General features: G+C 59.7%; 1 protein-coding gene and 1 long non-coding RNA gene across 2 annotated transcripts; one reads left to right on the top strand and one right to left on the bottom strand.

The window, feature by feature from the left end:
• Window positions 1–2,040: 2,040 nt before the first annotated feature.
• On the bottom strand, window positions 2,041–2,911 carry RPRM (reprimo, TP53 dependent G2 arrest mediator homolog). The gene has a single exon (XM_075092510.1). The coding sequence runs from the start codon at window positions 2,663–2,665 to the stop codon at window positions 2,318–2,320; it is 348 nt and encodes a 115-aa protein (XP_074948611.1). The 5' UTR covers window positions 2,666–2,911; the 3' UTR covers window positions 2,041–2,317.
• A 5,874-nt stretch (window positions 2,912–8,785) lies between these two features.
• On the top strand, window positions 8,786–13,877 carry LOC142057028 (uncharacterized). The gene is made up of 3 exons (XR_012660522.1): window positions 8,786–9,864; window positions 11,224–11,368; window positions 11,778–13,877. It is a non-coding gene; the product is annotated as an uncharacterized LOC142057028 (long non-coding RNA).
• The last annotated feature ends 1,129 nt before the right edge of the window (window positions 13,878–15,006 follow it).

Genomic DNA, 15,006 nt, shown 5'->3' with positions numbered 1-15,006 from the left:
CAGGTAGGAGATGCCTGCCCAAACGCTGCTCGCTCCTCCATCCACCCCATACAGCGCGGGGTGGGGTGGATGCCAGAGCCCTTGTTGGTGTCCGAGAGGTGCTTCTTCCCTGCGTTGCCATCCTCCCGCCCACCAATGGCTTATAAATATCCCGGGTCTCCTTCTATCCTGTGCCACGTCCCGAAGCCCCCCAGTACAGAGAGGGAGAGAGTCCTAAGTAAAGCTGGTGGACAGGACGTGCTTGAGCATCTCTGCATCACCAAGTAGGCAAAACCCTTTTCCCAACCGTTCCCAGCCTAAAAGGAGGTATCTTTGTAGGGATCAAAGAGTCACAAGCACTTTATTAGGGTAGGGGCTCTCACCTTGCAAGAGGCCCTTAGGCGAGAGGCACCAGGCCACGTGCGCTCTTGGGCTGAGGGTGAAAATTCTGCAGTTTTATTACAGAACCAGGAGTTTGTCGTGCCTCAGATTTACGGTGCTGGAAAAAGCTGCGGCTTCTGGCAAAGGTTAATCGAAATGAATGATACTTCAAGTTCTTGCTATAATTCATAAATTTATAATTAATAAAGAATGCCTAATGAATCTAGCTCTCAGAAAAGGATTCAAACATGCAGGACACTCCTTGCAAGTCAGATTACAGGAATGACTGCGTTATCGGCAATATCACGAAGTGATGCAAATTAGAAAGTTGGAAATGCTTTGTAATGACCGAAACATCCCTATTAGGAGCTTTCCCTCCTATTGTATTATCTTAAAATTCTGCTTTATCTAACGTTTCTACAGCACCAAGGGGCAAAGAAAGGAGGAGAGTTTTGGTTAAATATCTCACCAATGTTTCAGCTGATAGACAGCTTAGTAACATTGGGATGTAATGACAATAGATTTGTTTCCCAGAGAACAGGCAGATCTGTTCTTTGTCTTCCCCTTAGATGTAGCTGTAAATGAGTGAGTACACGGCTGAGACTTCTGCTCGTCTGAGGGAACCGGACTGCATTGAGATACTCTGTTCTGCCTCATTTTCTACCAAAAGTTTATCTGCAGTCAAGAGGTTGTCTCAGACTCTGGCTTTATTTCATCCCCTTCTAGCTCAGGTGCCTTTTGCAAATGCTGAGTTTCACCTCGTCTATCAAAACGGAAACCTGTGTTAACATCTCTTAAAGACATCTACAACGATTCAGGAGCTTGGCCATCTTCACACCAGCTCGGGATGAACTGAGGGACAACCAAGCAGTCAGAAGTCTGCGTGGCTGCTCCGGAAAATTATCAGCTTTAAAAATATTGACGATTAACAGCCTTACTGCAGGACCTTGGGTCTCGTGAGAGGTATTTTCTCACAGGTGAGTTGCTTGAGCCTTTCTGCCCCCACCCTGCTGCCGTGGTCTCCGGCAAGTGTTTATGCCGGTTCCACTCCTACAGCAAATGTAGATGCATTGATTTATCACCAGTAACCAGTGAGAGCTCCCGGGGATATGATAAACAACTATGCAAACCTCTCACAGAAAGATGCTCTGGTATCCCTATAGAGGAGATGGATGAAGATAAAACAAATAAAATCCTGTGCAAGCATCAGTTTTTCCCTCCCTTAAATGTGACCGTAAGAAGTCACCTGTTGGTGAGGCTTTCGGCTGGGTTAATAAAAAGTACGGAGAGTGGTTTTCCGGAGTCAAACCCTGACAGAGGGGGATACAAACGGGGTGTACTGGGTTATTTTCGTGGCCAGAGGCAGAACCCCCGGGCAGGAGCGGGGTTCCCGCATGTCCCCTGGGCGCATCCCGCCCTGCTCCGGAGCAGGGTGCCGCGGGCCGCCCTTCTTTGTGCAACCCGGGGGGCTCAAACAGCAGGCTGAAATGGGGGTTTTAGCAGAGCTGCGAGGCAAAACCCTGCAGGGCCGGGCCGGGCGCTCTGGGGGGCGAAGCTCGGCCGCTCCCCCGCGCCCCCGGGGCGCCTCCCCGCTCCCCCCCGCCCAGCCGCCGTCAGCACCCCGCGACTCCAAGAGGGAGAGATTTCTTCCCGCGACCGAAATAAGAAACCCCAGACCTGTTGCCATCAGAGCACGTTTTACTTCGGGGCGGGGGCGGGGGGGTTGGCCGCAGGCGCCGGCGACCCCCGCACGTCTCACCGGCCTCCGCGATCTCGGGGTTCGTTTGTTGTCGTTTTGAAGGAGGAAAGAAAAGAAACGCAGCAAACCCCGCACTGTCTGGAGGCGGGGGGGCCGGCCGCCGTGCTGCGGGCGCGGGGAGCGGGCGGCCCAGGTCGGTGTCCCCCGGTGCCGCGCCGTCGGGGCGGCGGCGGGGCGGGGGGGGGGGGCCGCCGCGGGTCAGTAGGGCCCCACCACCACCGCCTCCACCTCCTTGGACGGCCGTCGGTCCTTGACCAGAAAGTTGATCATCCCTTCGGACTTGATGAGCAGGTTGCAGCCCAGGAAGAAGATGCCGAAGACGACGGTGAGGGCGAGGACGCACATCACGGCGATCTGCACCACCCGCATGATGTAGAGGCTCCGCTCCTCCGCCGCCGCCGCCGCCCCGCCGCCGTCGGTCACCACGGAGGCGGCGGTGCAGCAGCGCAGGGCCCGCTCCAGCTCCAGCGCCGCGCTCCCGGCGCCCGCCAGCAGCCCCGCCGCCGCCGTCCCGCCGCCCCCCGCCGCCGCCGCCGAGCCGTTCATCCCGCCCGGCCGCCCCGCCGCCGCCGCCGCCGCATGCAGGCGGGCCGGGCCGGGCCGGGCCAGCCCTGCCGGGACCGTAACTCGGCCGGCCCCTCCGCGCCTTCTCCGCGCTCGCCCGACGTTCCGCGTATATCCCGCCGTTCTCCCGAGCCCGCTCCGCCCCGCCGCTCCGCCCCGCCGCGCCCGGGCGGGGAGCGGGCCCGGGGGCGGGGGGGGTGAGCAGGGGAGGGGGGTGGGTTTGGGGAGCGGGCCCGGGGGCGGGGGGGGTGAGCAGGGGAGCGGGGTGGGTTTGGGGAGCGGGCCCGGGGGCGGGGGGGTGAGCAGGGGAGGGGGGTGGGATTGGGGAGCGGGCCCGGGGGCGGGGGGGGTGAGCAGGGGAGCGGGGTGGGTTTGGGGAGCGGGCCCGGGGGCGGGGGGGGTGGGGAGCGGGGGGAGGGGATTTGGGGAGAGGGAGAGGGTTTTGGGAAGCGGGGGTGTGGGAAGGGGAGGGGGGGCGGGTTTGGGGACCGAGGCGGGGGTGGGTAAGCGGCGGGCGGTGGGTTCGGGGAGTGGGAGGGGGGTTGGTTTGGGGAGGGGGGAGGTTAGGGAGCGGGGGGGGGGGTTAGGGAGGGGGGGTTGGGGAGTGGGAGGGAGGGGTTTGGGGAGCGGGGAGGTTGGGGAGCGGGAGGGGGTTTTGGGGACCGGGGGAGGTTTGGGGGGCTGGCAGGCAGGGGGAGGTGGCTTTGGGGAGCGGGAGGGGGGAGTTGGGGAGCAGAAGGGGGCCGGGTTTGGGGAGACCCTTGAGCGGAGGGGGGTTGCAAGAGGGGGCGGGAGGTGCTGCAAGGGGACTGGGGGGGGGTCGAGGGGGCAAGAGGGTGCTGGGAGGGGAAGTTTCTGGGAAGGAGGGAGGATGGGGATCGGGGTTTGGAGAGTCGTCCCGAGGGAGGAGGGGTTTGGGAGTGGGTTTTGGGGAGCGGGTTTTTAAGGGAGCAGTTTGGGGGTTCTGGGGAGCGGGGTTTGAGGTGGGTTTTGGGAGGAGCCGGATTTTTGCCGGTGCAATCTGGGCAGCGGGTGTTTGCAGGCGCCTTTCAGGGACGGAGTGTTTTAAGGGAGCAAGCTTTGTGGGTGGATTTCTAGGGAGTGGGTTTTGGGGAGTGTTTTGGGCGGGGAGGGGGATGGGCTTTCAGAGATCAGACTTTGGGGGAGCAGGATTTTCCAAGTGGGTTTTTAAGGGAGCAAATTCTCGGGCATGGGTTTGCAGGGAGTGAGTTTTTTGGGAGCGGGGTTTTTGGGAAACATGTTTTGGAGGAGGAGGTTTCTGTGGTGAGGGGGTGCAGTGCCTGTCCCGGGGACTGTGGAAGGAGCCGGAGCAGCCCTTTGGGGGTTTGTTGAACCTCACCCTCCCCAAACACCCTCCCCCAGGTCTGTTATAATGGAAGGTTCAGCCACTGCACGTCCCCGTGGGTTTTCCAGGGCCGTGCGTCCCGGTGTGCTGCTGGAGGCCGCGGAGAGGTGCCAACCGCAGCGGTGGCAACCCAGTATGACCCCGGGGCTGGTGCCGCAGGTGTGCGGGACACATGGGCTGTGTGCCTCTGCGCCCCATGGCCCACCTGGTGCCTGTGGGGGGGGCATGAGCCCCTAGACGGGTGGCTTCTCTGGGAGCATCCCCAGGGCTCAGGATGCACCTAGCACCCCGCGGACCAAAGCTGCTTCCCTGGGGGCACCCAAGTGCCTGGGGATGGTGGGGGGCTCGTACCCCCCTCGGCAGCCGGCCCTGATGCTGCCAGTGGGACCACTTTCCCCACCTGCAGTTCGGAGGCTTGGTGGCGATGGGCAGGACGGTCGCTCCCCGTGCCGCCGGCCGAGCGATGACTTGGGATATTTCTGAGCGAGCGGAGGATGTGGATGCAGGCACAGCTCGGAGCTGCGAGCGGCAGGCGGCTGCTGCCGTCATTAACCCTGCCCTCTCTTTGCTTGAATGGAGATTTAATTATTGCCAACAGCCAGAGGAATCTGCGTGCGGGGGCCAGCCAGGGGCTGCGAGCAAACACTGACCATGGCAGGGTGGGTGCGATGCCGCGTGGCACCTTGCGCTACCCAGGGCCGCTCCTCGTGGGAATAAACCAGCGGGGACGTCGAGGCCAGGCAGGGAGAAATGATGTTTTCTGAACCTCTTGCAGCCAATTCATCTTGGTGTAGTGGCTGTTTTGTTAACGGCTCACAAACAATCATCCAGAGCCCAGATGTAATCTGTTACTCCCGTCTCGGTGCGTCCCGTTCCTTTGGCGCAGGGCTTTGGGGGTGGAGGTCCCCGCGCGGGGTCCCCTCCCCGCCGAGCCCAGCGTGGCTGGCGTGGTCTGCTGCGAGCAGCCCACCTACCAGGCCGTGCCGGGTGAGCTTTGCTGCCTTATCAGATGGGACATGGCGAGAACATTTTGTTTTTACTGTTGGAGGAAGAAGATAGTATTAATTCTCATCAGCAATGGGAGCGCTGGCAGTTATTTTAGCCAGACGAAAATGCTGGAAGGGATGATCTAACCCCGCACGACTCCCTTTTTGCAGCGTGTGATTCCGCTGCCTTCTCGAGCGGCTGTGAAAGCGGCGGGTGGTGGTGGCGGGCGCGTGGGTCGGGGTCTGCCCCCCAAAAGCTCTTCTCCATTTAGCAGCTCTTGGCACCTCTCAGCAGCAGCTAGAAAAATGGTTCCCGTCCCGAAGTTATGTCGGGAAAGTCGTGCGTACGCTTTCTGCTCTGAAAAGCTGGTGGCTTGAAGTGCGGAAAGCTGGATCCACGTGCCCAGTGGTGCTGCACAGCACCAGCAAGTTGTCAGTGGATTAATCATTTGCAAATCCTAAACGTAAAACGCTTTGGAAATGGTTTCTAACAAGTGAGTCGCTCGGCGGCCTGAGGCGGCAGCAGCGTTAGACCCGTGTTAGGGACCGGGACGTCGCAGCATTGTGAAGCAGTGGCCATGGCAAAACATGCAGAAGGGAGAAATTGCAGAGACCGCGCGGTCTGTTCACGTACGCGGCGCCTTTTAACATTGAGATTTCGGCTTTATTAGTTTTCTGTGAGAAGGAATCAATATAAAGAGCGAGCGTGGTCTGAGCAGGCAAAGTTGTATGTTTATCGCACCTCCCCACTGAAGTTCAACCGCGGGATGAAGGCGCGATGTGCAATTTCACCTCTTAAACTTCCTGTCATTGTTTTTTTCCTTTTCGTCCTTATGATTTGCAAACAGGAATTGGATTAGCCTTGCAGAGTAAAGTGGATTTCATCTTGCCCGGTGAAAAAAAAGTTGCCAAAAGCTTTGGGGATGCAGACTTCAGCCAGTGCAGCGCTGGGTGGATGCAGAGTACGTGCATGGGAAGGCTCAGGGAAGGGATCGCTCTTCTCCCCTCCTCCAGGTTTGTAAGTAGTCGGCTGCAGGAGGGCACCAAGAAACAGGAGGTGCTTTAAAGAGCGTTTCGTGGAGCTACGGGATGGAAAGGAATGTTCTCATTTGCAGTGTTCTGATGTGGAAAAAACATCTAGAAAAGAAGGGGAGGAAAAAAGCACAGATCACTTTAGCAGCATACGAGCAGGCAGTTTTGGGCAAAGATCAGCCATAAGCAGTGATGCGGTGCTGACTTGGGCTGGGGGAGGCCGTGGAGCCCAGCGCCCCGGGTGGGATTTGTGCAGGGCATGTGGCAGCCCTGGAGGAACCAGCCCGGGCAGCGTTTCTGCCTGTGTCCCCCGTCCGGCAGGGTGGCGTTACCCAGGGGTGCAGCCCCGTGCCCCCCACACGGAGCCAGGGCACCTCCGGCCATGCAGGGCCTCGCGGCTCACCCAGGGAGCCCTTAGCCCTTCCCGGGGCACAGCAGGGCTGGGCACAGGCACCCCAAGTCATCTGTGGGGCAGCCCCCCCACCTTGGGGGTGATTTGGGTTGGGGTGGGATTGGATGGGATGGGGGTGGGGATGGGGTGGGTATTGGATGGGGATGGGATGGGGATGGAAATGGGGTGGGTATTGGGTGGGGGTGGGATGGGGTGGGTATTGGATGGGGATGGGATTGGGATGGGGATGGAAATGGGATGGGGATGAAAATGGGATAGGGATGGGGTGGGGATGGGATGGAATGGGACAGAGATGGGGTGGGGATGGGATGGGACAGGGATGGGATGTCATGGGATGGGGATGGAAATGGAAATGGGATGGGACAGGGATGGGGTGGGGGTAGGGCTGTGTTTTTTGGGCCCATTGAGTAGGGAGCAGCTGGCTTCCAGGAACAGATGTGAGCGACAGCCTGTGTCCTGTGGGGCTGGAGCTGAGGACCCCCTCCCGAGGAGGCACCTGCCCAGGGCCAGGACGGCCTCAGCACAGCCCGCGCTTGCTCTGTCCCCGCGGCAGTGCCCGCACACCTGGCGAGCAGTGCGGGGAGTGGTGCGGTGCGGGGAGCAGTGCCGGGCGGGGAGTGGTGCGGTGCGGGAGTGAGGCGGTGCGGGGAGCGGTGCGGTGCCGGGGTGGGGGCGGGGAGCGGGGCGGTGCGGGGGGGGGCAGGGAGCGGGGCGGTGTGGGGAGCGGTGCGGTGGGGGGGGGCAGGGAATGGTGCAGTGCGGGGAGCGGTGCGGTGCCGGGGGGGGGGCAGGGAGCGGTGCGGTGCCGGGGGGGGGAGAGGGAGCGGGGCGGGGCGGGGAGCGGTGCGGTGTGGGGGCAGGGAGCAGGGCGGTGCGGGGAGCGGGGCGGTGTGTGTGGGGGGCAGGGAGCGGGGCGGTGCGGGAGCGAGGCGGTGCGGGGAGCGGTGCGGTGCCGGGGGGGCGGCAGGGAGCGGGGCGGTGCGGGGAGGGGTGCGGGGAGCGGGGCGGTGCGGGGAGCGGGGCGGTGTGTGGGGGGGGCAGGGAGCGGGGCGGTGCGGGGAGCGGGGCGGTGCGGGGGGGGGGCAGGGAGCGGGGCGGTGCGGGGAGCGGTGCGGTGCGGGGGGGGGGCAGGGAGCGGGGCGGTGCGGGGAGCGGGGCGGTGCCGGGTGGGCGGCAGGGAGCGGGGCGGTGCGGGGAGCGGGGCGGTGCCGGGGGGGGGCAGGGAGCGGGGCGGTGCGGGGAGCGGGGCGGTGCCGGGGGGGGGCAGGGAGCGGGGCGGTGCGGGGAGCGGGGCGGTGCGGGGGGGGGGCAGGGAGCGGGGCGGTGCGGGGAGCGGGGCGGTGCCGGGGGGGCGGCAGGGAGCGGGGCGGTGGGGGGAGGGGGGCAGGGAGCGGGGCGGTGCGGGGAGCGGGGCGGTGCGGGGAGGGGGGCAGGGAGCGGGGCGGTGCGGGGAGCGGGGCGGTGCCGGGGGGGCGGCAGGGAGCGGGGCGGTGCGGGGAGGGGGGCAGGGAGCGGGGCGGTGCGGGGAGCGGGGCGGTGCCGGGGGGCGGCAGGGAGCGGGGCGGTGCGGGGAGCGGGGCGGTGCCGGGGGGGCGGCAGGGAGCGGGGCGGTGCGGGGAGCGGGGCGGTGCGGGGGGGGGTGCAGGGAGCGGGGCGGTGCGGGGGGGCGGCAGGGAGCGGGGCGGTGCGGGGGGGGGCAGGGAGCGGGGCGGTGCGGGGAGCGGTGCGGTGCGGGGGGGGGGCAGGGAGCGGGGCGGTGCGGGGAGCGGGGCGGTGCGGGGGGGGGCAGGGAGCGGGGCGGTGCGGGGAGCGGTGCGGTGCGGGGGGGGGGCAGGGAGCGGGGCGGTGCGGGGAGCGGGGCGGTGCGGGGAGGGGGGCAGGGAGCGGGGCGGTGCGGGGAGCGGGGCGGTGCGGGGGGGGTGCAGGGAGCGGGGCGGTGCGGGGGGGCGGCAGGGAGCGGGGCGGTGCGGCCTCGGAGCTGCGGCGCGTCCCGGGCAGCGGGAGCCGAGCCCCATCGCAGGGCGCGCAGTGACACCTAGTGTGTGCGGGCGGGTGGCGCGGCGGGGACACGGACACGGGCACGGACACGGACACGGACACGGACACGGGCCCGGGCACGGACACAGGCAGCGCCGCTCCGTACAGCCCCGTTTCCCACCGCTTCTCCTTTACAAGAGAAAAAGTCTCATTCCTAAATCGTGGGACCGCCGACCTAAGACTTGCTTAGCCTCTGCAAAGCTCCGCTCACCGCCATGCGGTTCCAGATTCCTTATCGCTAAGCTCTAAGCACAGGCGCTAAGCTAAGCACTAATCGAACAGGGTGTAATAGCAGACTCAAAGCTAATACAGGAAAAAAAACCCAAAGAGGGCAAATCCAGGTGGTCTCTTCAACACTGCAATGTTTGAGAAGAGTGTGAGGTGAAGTAGGGAGTCCCTGTTAAACTCTGTTTTGAGCTGAGCTAGTTTCAGAAAGCTCCTGTAGCCAAGCGGATTGCGATGAGAGGCATCCCCAGGTACACGTGGAGTTTTACTTCTCTCCCTCTCCCTTGGCATCAACAACTGTCCCGAGGTGCTGCGCAGGCAGCCGAAGGTGGGGGCTCGCCGATGCCCCGCAGGGCAGCGTACAGTGAAGTTAGCTGATGTATGATCCGAGCCCAACAAATGAGTTTCAGGAGAGACCGTGGCTGCTTTGTTCTGTTCTTGTTTCATGTACTTCATCTTCAGATGGGTCCTTGCTCAGTATATTGGCTGTGATGAGTATTGCATGACTGTGATATTTTATCCCCTGGCTGCTGCAGCGAGCACAGCCCAGTGTGCTGTGTGAATACCGAGCACTGGTGCAGCGCAGCTGGCGGTGGGTCTCCCACTGACTGCCACTAAGCAGGGTGCAGCCGATGCCAACGCTACGCTTTATCATCACTCGCCACTCATGAACGTTTCCCCGAGCTTCTGACACAGCCAGCACCAACCTCTCCTGAGACGAGCGCCTGTGAATAGCAGCCATGTACTAGGGCTCGAGGTGCCAGTGCAGCACAGGGCGCCTTCCCATCCCTGGGTAACATAGGTGTGCATGCTGCGTTTTGCAGATTACACCGAGGAACCACCGAGTGCAATCCCAAGAGGCTGCCCAGGCTCCTCCGCACTTGTGGGCATTCACATCACTATCACAGAATCATCGACTCATTAAGGTTGGAAAAGACCTCTACGATAATCAAGTCCAACTGCCAACCTAACACCCCCAGGCCTCCTAAACTATGTCCCCAAGTGCCATGGCTACATGTTTTTTGAAGACCCCCGGGGATGGTGACTCCCCCACCTCTCTGGACAGCCTGTCCCATTCCTTATCTCCCACTCCCAGAAGGAGCAAGCTTTTCCATGCCTGGTGGTGAGTATCACTGCTAACCTCCTGGTGTGAGTGGGGGGACACTCCCAAGGAGACTCACAGCGCGGCTCTTCAGCATCAGAGACAGGGAGTTTCCAGGAGGGAAAATAATTTATTCTGATGCTTCTTTGGAGAGTCAGTGCAGGGAAGTGATGGGGGAGGCAGGGGCACTGCTGCATCGGCAGCAGCTGGCAGAGGCACCGGCTCTGTGGGGAGGATGCGGCAGAGACGTGGCTGCTCCTCAGCAGAAGGGAGCTTTGCTCAGCCAAGGACAGGGGTGCTTCTGCATCCCCAGCTTGGGGACCACCGAGGGCCACCAAGGAGCACAGCCTGTTTGCCAGGGCATAGAGGGCTTAGGGCATGCTGGCGTGGCTGAGATCCTTGGTGAGATGGGTGAAATGTCACCGTGACTTCCCTCGTGGCCAACGCCACGATTTGGAGACCAGTCACTATCCAGGCTGGCAGGGTCATGCTGCTCTTTGTGTAACTCTGTACAGCTGGGACTTGACTTAACTAATCACATTCCTGTGGATGCTGGAGGTAATATATGCTTCTTTTATTAAGGTAAAGCCTTAGGCTAGGGGTAGAGAGGATTTGGGGCCACGTGGAGGAGAAGGCAGGAGGGACTTGGGGACAGTCCTGTATCCCATCCAACCACCACAGTTTGATGGGGCTGAAGACCGCTGTTCGGCTGCTAAGTGTATGTGTCAGCCACCTCAAACCTCCCTGAGGTAAATGGGAGACTCCAGTTTCTGCCCTGTGCTTTGGAGAAGGGTCTCAGCCCCTTCCTCTTGCTGCAACACTTCACGTGCAAAGCCGTGATCCAAAGCTTGTCAAAACTATGATATATTTTGTGCTGTAGACAGTCCTGCCCTTACCCGGGCCATTCCCCTCTGTAGGTGCTGATCAGAGCTGCAGCCACTCGGGTTGTTTGTTTGTTTATAAAACGTCGAACGCTACGGGGGGAGTATTTCTCCCTCCCCTGGATATAACGTCGGTTCACAGTGCTTGCTGTGGGATGCTTTGGCCACCACGCGCCGCAATACCTAAGGGCACCTAATGCACGTCTGATCGCCATCGGCCGGGGGAAACTTAGCCTAGTTAATGTGACTTCTGTAGAGCTGCAGCGCTGCGAGGCGAGGGAGGGCTGCCCTGCCCCGCCAAAGCAATCCCTCCGGCAGCGAGCCCTCCTCGCTCCCCTCCTGCTGCCCCCACCCCGCTGGGGTTCCTGTCTCCAATTATCACCACTTTGAAAAAAAATCTATTTTAAAAATAGACTAGAAATAAAATTTAATGCTTTTATGGTTGTGATAAACAGGGTATAATGTGGTGCTTAAGAGCAACTTGCCTTCGCTCCCGCAGGGAGCACCAGCAGCGGGGAGGGGAGGTGGGCAGATGGCCAGATACCTGCCTGCAGCCCGCTCGCAACCAGCGCGCTTCGCCCTGGGAATTACGGTGCCTAACAAGTGCTTGGGGATCGCCCCAGGGACGTTTCAGAAAACCACAGGTTTGATTTTTTTGTGTTTTGTTGGGTTTTTTGGTTGTTGTTGTTTTGGGTTCCCCCCCCCCCCCTTTCACTTTGCTTATTATTATCTTAATTTGTTCTATTTTGATCAAGGCAATGAAAACAAGATTCAGTCTTTTAAACTACTTTAGCTGAGGAAGTGAGAAATTGTGTATTTATAAAACATGCCAGTCAACGGATGTGTGAAACACACTCTGTTCCATTCCGGGTGTATTCCACTGGTAATTAGCTATAAATACACTCTCATTTGGTGACTGATTTTAAGTATATTTATTGTACTTAGATGTGGAAAAATATTCATGTTGATCAGCTCCCCCGAGGCCCTCATCAGGCAGGCTTAATGACGAGAACAGACAGGTGCTTTTTATGTGCTTTTTTGTTTTAATTTTAGGAAAGGCTTGTAACAGTACCTCTTTCATCCCGGTCTCCAGCAGAGAGCCCACGCCGTCAGCAGCGCTAATATCGCACGACAGGATCCTCCGGGCTTCGGGGTATAAATATTCACAACTTTGTCCTCCTCCATTTTGTTATAAAAAGTGCAATAACTGGTAATGAAAGCTTGGGAAACAATCCCATAAATTTGCAGGGTTTGGTTTGTATCAGCCAGTGAGGGTGATACAACCAGGGGTACGACTGCTGACAGAAAACGGAGGTTCACTGACTCCAGAGGTGGAAAAAAGAGTCTTTTTCAGCGGAAGGGACCTACAGCGATCATCTAGTCCCACTGCCTCACCGCTTTGGGGCTGACCAAGCTAAAGCACGTTGTAAGGGCATTGTCCAAAGGCCTCTGCCAGGCTCTGGGCACCGAGCGCCTCTCCAGGAAGCCTGTTCCAGGGTTCGACCACCCTCTCGGTGCAGAAATGCTTCCTGCTGTCCAGCCTAACCGTCCCCTGGCCCAGCTTTGAACCGTTCCCACGCGTACCTGGTGGCCACTGGGATAAAGGCTGGCAGGTCTGTTTTATGGAGTCTAAAATCCGGAGTGCGGGTGCCGCTGCTACCGGCTGCCGAGCTGGTTTGCAGGGGTGCACCCCCCGAGGGGTGCACGCTGCTCAGGAGCGCTCCCCGAAATGGCTGAAGCCTGGGATCAGGGCGCAGGGATGCTGGCAGCCCCGCCGCCAGGTCCAGCTTTGGGCTGGCCTCCAGCAACGGCAGCGGAGGGGTGCCTTGTGCCTTCCCGCTGCTCTCCCAGCCCCAAGGCTCATGTTTGGCAGCCCCTCCTTCCTCGCCGCCGGTCTGGGCAGCTGATGAAGACATCCCAGCCGTGGCGAAGCAGCGGTTTGCCTCCCCAAGGTGCTCGCTGTGGTCTTCCTATAAGAATTATTAGCTCCTTTACGTCTGCAGGTGCTTCTTGACAGGGCTGTCACAGCACCTGGCCAGATGCACTGCAAGCGATAATTTGTTCCCAAGAGATTGCAATTATGTAAATTAATATATTGACTTATTTTTCACTGAAGAAAGCCAACAGGCTCTGTACTCAGCCTAAACTATCTAGGCATCTCATCTGGCTGCCCACTGGGATGGAGGTAATTAGCGAGAAAGAGGGAGATAGCTGTAAAAATTGGATACGGACATGACAAAGAAATACTTCTTCATGTTACAAAAGTACTCTTCTGCCCGAACCCTGTGGGAAGTGTGTGTTGATGCCTTCCCCGGCATACCACCGGCTTTCTGTGCCCTCTCTGGACTTAACTATCAGTTTCAGGGAGTCACCACGCGCGGCGGGAGCCTGCCACGGTGTCGGCACGCTCGACAAGACGTGCTGCGACGTGCCGATGCGGCGTGGACCTTGCGTAGTGCCGAAGGGAGCCGCGACAGCAGCTCCGCGTGGAGGCTGAGCTGCAGAAAGCCCTCGGGTGTCTCCCGCTCCCTTTGCAAACAGACCCAGCAGGGCGAGGGAAGGCTTGTTTCGGCATTCCCAGTGAAGGCAGGCTGAGCAAATTGCCAGGACCCCTGCACAAGGAGAGGGTGGTGGCATGGGTAGGGTATCTTGCCGAGACACCCTCACCTTGCACAGGCACGGCTCGTTCTCTCTCAAGTCCCATATAGATTGATTGTTGTAACAGATTGCTTTGCAAAAAATGCATTAGGCACCTGAATAAATATTTAAATAAACCCAGGCCACAAACAAACAACGAAGGCTGGAGCTGGACTGCTGGCGACGTCTCCCCTGCAAGGCAGCGCGCTCCAGTGCTGGGGCTCGGCTAAGGGTGACCTTGAGTGGAGGCATTTCAGCCTTGCGGCAGAAGGCCACGAGACACCTCTTCTTTCTCCAAAGGCTCAGGGGAAGGCTAAATCTCAAGCAACTGAGTGCAGTCATGGGTTTCCAAGGCCTCAGCAGGCAGTACGGGGCTGTGGAGCTGACATTATCCCCAGCGGCTGAGCACGAGGGGTCGGGGATCCACCACCCAACTGATGGATCCATGGGACTTCAGCAGGGCTTTGAGCGCATCCTACCCAGCCCTTACCTGTTCATTAAAAGTTGCTTTGAGGCAAAGTGCACTTCGGCAGCGGTTTCTCATCTGGGATACTGGCTTTCGGTCAGCAAAGGCATTTAAAATGTTTCTTCCTTAAAACATGGCCTTTGAAGACTCCTCAAGGTGCACAGCAGTGCTGCGCCTTCAGGTGCAGGGCCTGTAAGGAAGAGTTTACAAACGATATTTTCATTAAACTGTTACCAGCATTTAAATGGAAAGACTTCAACCACATTTTTAATAAATTCTTTTCTGAAAGGGAGCTTAGAAGAAGCACTACAAAATGATTTTAAATTAAACCAATTTCCTCAAACTCAAACAGGAAATCACAGAATCATAGAATCAATGTCCTGAGTTGGAAGGGACCCACAGGGATCATCGAGTCCAACTCATGAAAAACCTTAGCCAAAGGGAAAACCTTTGGCTAATTAGGGATTTGAATAAGCTGAAATCCAGGGATGCTAATGTAAGAATTAAGGAGGAGAAAATTGTATTTCCTTGGGTCAAAAGAGTTAATTATGTTTAACTGTGTGATTGCTAGGTGCGGGCATCGCTGCGGCCCGCTCAGGCTCGGCGGGTGCCGGTCAGCTCTTGTGCTGGGGCCAGGCGGCACAGGCTGGGGCAAAAAAACGCTTGCTGAAAACACGGAGCTGAGCAACTCCAGGCAGGACAGCCGCCTGCGGCTCGCTGTCGTGTTCTGGGGAACAGGACTTTGTGCTTTTATTGCCACCAGGCTGCACCAAGAGCCGCGCATATTAATTTATTTTCCTTTTTAACCCAGATGGAAACAGCAGAGCAAGACTCAGGCTTCTGGCCAACAGCCTCGACTGAAAAATGCAGAAATGTTTTTTGAGAAGCCTTGGCTGGCAGCAGCGCTGGCATTAGCTGCCTTTGCGAACGCTGTGCGGCCCAAGCGCGGCAGGGCCGGCTGGTACCCGCGCGGACGCCCCTCGCAGCATCCTCCCGCCCGCCCCGGCGCTGGGCTGCCTGCTGGCACCGGGCTCCAGCCCCGCGAGGTGCTGCCAGCCGCCTCCGGCAGGTCGTGTAGCGCAGCGCTTCGGCAGCAGCTGGAGCCTCTCAGACGCAGCCGCTCTATTTGCCCGGAGATGATATCCCGCAGATCTCACTCGTGGTATTAACAATTACAAG

This window comes from Phalacrocorax aristotelis, chromosome 5, assembly GCF_949628215.1.
Source record: "Phalacrocorax aristotelis chromosome 5, bGulAri2.1, whole genome shotgun sequence".
NCBI classification, from domain to species: Eukaryota; Metazoa; Chordata; class Aves; order Suliformes; family Phalacrocoracidae; genus Phalacrocorax; species Phalacrocorax aristotelis.
Note: the sequence above shows the minus strand (reverse complement) of the source record. Positions and strands in the feature narration are given on the sequence as shown.